Raw genomic sequence first — 4,812 nt, forward strand, 5'->3', positions numbered from 1 at the left:
AAAAGTAATTATATATATTACACTCAAGACATAGAGAAAAAAATATATACAAACTAGTAAGTATATATATATATATAATATATATAATATATATATATAGACCTTTATTTTGAATTGTTAAGCTCAGATGGCATTTATTAGCTACTTAATTCCTTAAATAATACTTTCCAGTATTTGGAAAAAAAAAAAACTGTCTGAAAATATTCTCAGAGAAATACGCAAAATAAATACTGCATAATTATTACCAAAACCTAAGTTATTAATTTTATATAAATTTCTATTCCATTGTGCCTTTTGAATGACTATGATAACTGCTATTGTAGCTGAGCTTTTAATTAATTAACTGTGCAGATTAAAGTAGATTTGTAATAGTACTTGACTGTTTAACTATTTGAACACATGGTATAAATATCCCTGTGACTCGTATTTCAAGGACAAAGATTTTAGATACTTTAAATTTGCATTAGTTTGATGTATCTTGGATATTACACCACAGAGAGCCAACAGCAAAGTTGAGTTCAGTTTTACATTATTTGAAGAATGAGTAATATCCATGTCTGGAAACAAAATTATTAAGACTATTTCATTATATTTTGGTAGAATGAAATAATATAACTTTGAATTTGACTAACCTGAGAAATTGAATATTGTGCAGGCAGAATGTACAAAGCCAATGCCTGAGGTTTAACTCGGAAACATTTAATTTTATGATTTCACCAAAAATGTTTTAACTGTTCAAAGATCCTCATATAAATTTATTGTTTTTTACGTTAATGAGGACACTTGTCTTGCAGTCGGCTCATATATTAACTCTATTGCGATGGGTTGTGTGTCAAAGGCCATGTCATTGTGTTTGTTGACTTGCATTCAAAATTTTATTGAACTACTATTTTATGAATTTATTCAATAAATTTGGTATCAATTGTAGATTATAATTCAAATTTCAGTATTATACATTATTTGATTTCTTAATTTAAAAGTAAATATTAAAAAAAACAGCTAAACATTGATTTTTGTGTGTCAAGTGGTATGTTGAATGCAGCACTGGTTGAAAATTAGATATTTGTGATGTCAAAATACTAAGTCTATAGTTTTATACAAATTAGGAACTCAAATTACAGATATTGACAAGCTAGAATATAAAATAAGAACTTCTTATCTTTTCTATATACTAAGATATCGCTCATGTACTGAATCAAGCATAGTAACCTGCCCCCCCCCCCCCGACCTCCTCTATTCATTTTTGTAAACACTCCCTTATATACACATACTTCTATATACGACCGAATAACCAATTGAAAGCTCAGTATGCCTCCTTAGTGGTTTTCTCAGCCATTTTGATGTGTTATTATGTTAATCCCGTTTTTTTTCACACAAGATTTCAAACGATAAGGTAAATCTTTAGTGAGCTTAAAATTTCATATTTACAGCTTAGTTAAGATGCTTGATAAATTATATTGGAATTATATGGTATTGATATTGTAATTTGTGTATTTTTTTTTTTTATTTAAAATATATATATAAAACCTAAAAAAAAATTTCTTTTCACAATCTCCACGTGAGAAACTTCAATAAGGCTTAGCAACCTACGTCAAGCAACAAACTAGTATAAATGTCGTAACTAGAAGGAATAATATTTTGCTTTACTTCTTTATTTACTGTTCTATGTTTTAAGAAAAATAAGTTTAAGAATTTATTTAAAATAACAATAATCTATATACACATATAAAGTATAATAATTGAAATGTGTCTGTATTTTACAAAATACTAGTCGACTAAAACACAGCCAAGACAGGTCAATTTGTAAAGACGAAAGGTCAGTTTTATATTATGCACCACATCATTGTAACTTCTGTATTGTTAGCCAGCCATGGCTGGAAGGTCAATATCATAAAAATAATAATTATATACAAAAAATGTATAATGTTATGAGATTTAAGCTATTTAGACTAAACATTTATGTTTTCCTGTTATAATTTGTTGTCATTCTAGAATGAAAAATGTGTAATTTATAATTATTTCCTAATATTTTATGGTTATTATGAGGTTGGTCAAATTGACAGACCCCATAGAGTTAGGGTAGAGAAAATAACAGAAAAAAAGATAAAGTTTCACTGAAAACAGACATTTGAAATGTATTTAGGAGGTTTTAGAGATTACACAAATAATATTTGAGATTTCTGGGATGAACAGTAGTTTTTTTAGTTATAGCACAAAAATCACTTTGCACCGGTAAGGAGAATAATGATAGCTGGATAGTAATGGTAACTTACATTTAGCTAATTTATGTTTACCATACTTAAATAAGCAAAGAGGATGTTTGAGAAATTCAATGTAGACAATGCAGACCATCTCTGGTGTGACTATTTTTACATGAAGATTTATATATGTATTTTTGTAACTCATCTTTTGAGTTTTCCATCATCAATTCAGAAAAAAATTAAGATGTAAATTTATGTACAACTATTCATACTTATCCCAAGATAATACTTTTAATTTTACTCTATACATCTTTGTGCATATATTTGTATGAATCTGCCATAATAGGTTATAGGATGCAAATGTGTTAATAATATATAAGCAGCTATTTCTCATGATAATTCTCCATTATACACTTGTGCCCTCATTTCTCATGATTGTACTCATGTGTATATTTGCAGATATAAATTTTATGATTTGTTTATTTGTGATATCTTTGCTGCATAATAAGGGGATCACACTGAGTTTTATTCAGGAAGTGGTGAAAGTTAATATCTATGGTTTTGTATTCACAAAGTATATAAAACTTTGGATTAGTATACAAGTGTGTGTGTGTGTATGCACAGTGATAATAGTTATACCATTTACATAGTGAAATCCAGCCACTGATATTAATATAACAGAACACTTAACCCAGTTTTAGTTTTTCTTCCTCTGATAGTGGTAAAAGTAATTGCCAGTTCTGGAGCCCCTTGTGAAGGTTTGTTGAGCATGCATACTGGCAGATTTCAAATTCGATGACGAGGAACCCACTTTGAGACTAATAATGCTTGGAGACGGCTTGAATGGGTAATGAAGAAAAACTTTAATATAAGTTTAACATAACACCAAATGTACAACGTTTCGACAAGGTTTTATCATCATCAGGTAACGTTGTATGTTATGTTAAACTTATATTAAAGTTTTTCTCCATTACCCATTCAAGTCGTCTTCAAGCATTATACTGACAGAGCTTGACATTGTGCCTCATGAATGATGCTGTAAATGCTCTAAACTTAATGTAGGTTACATGGTTTATGAACACTGAATTGCATTGCTTATTTCAAAATGTATAATTTTACTTTTTCTGTGCATTTTATGATGAAGACTTACTTTGTTATATATATATTTTTTTGCTTTAGGATACTGAGCCACCGAGACTACTTCGTCTTCGGGTTGTAGCTGGGCATGATTTGGCTAAAAAGGATATCTTTGGGGCAAGGTGAAAAAAAAAGCAATATAAGATTCTCTTCAAGTCTAGTACTATTTCATTTTTGTCATGCAAAAAAAATACTAGAATATTAATGGATAAGTTTTTAAAATAAGTCCAAATGAAAGAATTAACATAAAGTTATTGTTATTACTATATACAAGTATGTAATTCATTATATTCATTAGTTTTTTTACCTTGAAGTAACGTGCACACAACATTTCTGCTGTCTAATGACACACACTTCTCCAATCAGGATAGGTCAGCTTCCACAGCTACTTCGACAAACTCTTCCTCCTCACATGATATGTACCGTATTTGATGGACGCATGGGTATATAAGACGCACCCCCCCTTTCAGCAGGTCACATTCAGGAAAAAAAGTTTTTAGTGTATTTAAGCATATATTGGTGAAAGTAATCTAACAGCACATTACACAAGCAGAAAACTCTTGAACATAAACTAAAACACAGTAAGAAAATGGGGATACACTTTAATCATCTTCATAACCAGAAAAATCTTCATCTTTGTCACTACTGCTGGAATCACTGACTTCAAATAACACATTACCCTCCATCCTTTAACAGGATGCTGAAAATTCGACTGCGTCTGGCCTATGCAAATTTCCTATTTCTTATTTCGTAGTTGGAATGCTGTACTGATCGTATGCTAGGATAGTGAGCGTTAGGAAGAAGATTAGCCTGCGGAAGGTCTCAACTTCGCATATTAGATGCAGGGCGATTTTTTTGAACCAAAATTTTGGGAAATAAGTGCGTCCTATATGCCGTCAAATACAGTATATCTTTTTCATATTTACTACTCCACACTTTATACCCTTTTTATTTCTGAAGAAGAATAGTCAACTTCGAAGGTACTCTAGATTTGGGATCTTTTAAAAAAACTGTATTTGAAATACAATATTGAAAAGTTTTCAGAACTAGTTACAGATTTGTTTGTTTTTGGAGAAGGAGTTGTATGAAAATTATTGGATTTGAAGATGACATGTATTAGTACGATTACCGATAAAATATTTTTCAGTAAGTTTGTTAGTTTTTGAGATCTTCACTAGACTTGTTTAATGTTATCACATATATTTGAAATCAATTCATTCACACTTCTTATAGAAAAAATAACATCTTTCAATGAATAAAAAAAAGAAAAACTACTTAAATTAGTTGTGAAGACAAGTGTAGTAGAATGAACAATGTCAAAACAGAGAGAACACAAGGAATAACCCCAAAGAACAATATCAAGAACAAAAATAAAAAGTCAAAAAGAAATTTCTAATTCAAGAGTCAGACTTTTCTCACGTTGTTTTTTCTTTCAGTATTTGAATTTCCTATATATATATATATATATATATAT

At 29.6% G+C, this 4,812-nt stretch overlaps 1 protein-coding gene across 2 annotated transcripts in view; it reads left to right on the top strand.

Annotated features, from left to right (window-relative positions):
* LOC106465911 (E3 ubiquitin-protein ligase Nedd-4-like) overlaps positions 1-4,812 on the top strand; it is a 50,701-nt gene that overhangs the window by 2,669 nt on the left and 43,220 nt on the right. For both annotated transcript variants that reach the window (XM_022393849.1, XM_022393850.1), the window contains one exon: positions 3,381-3,460. In XM_022393849.1, the coding sequence (XP_022249557.1) occupies positions 3,381-3,460 (80 nt within the window). Of the gene's footprint in view, positions 1-3,380; positions 3,461-4,812 lie in introns of those variants that run through there.

Source organism: Limulus polyphemus, unplaced genomic scaffold, assembly GCF_000517525.1.
Source record: "Limulus polyphemus unplaced genomic scaffold, Limulus_polyphemus-2.1.2 Scaffold2091, whole genome shotgun sequence".
NCBI lineage: Eukaryota > Metazoa > Arthropoda > Merostomata > Xiphosura > Limulidae > Limulus > Limulus polyphemus.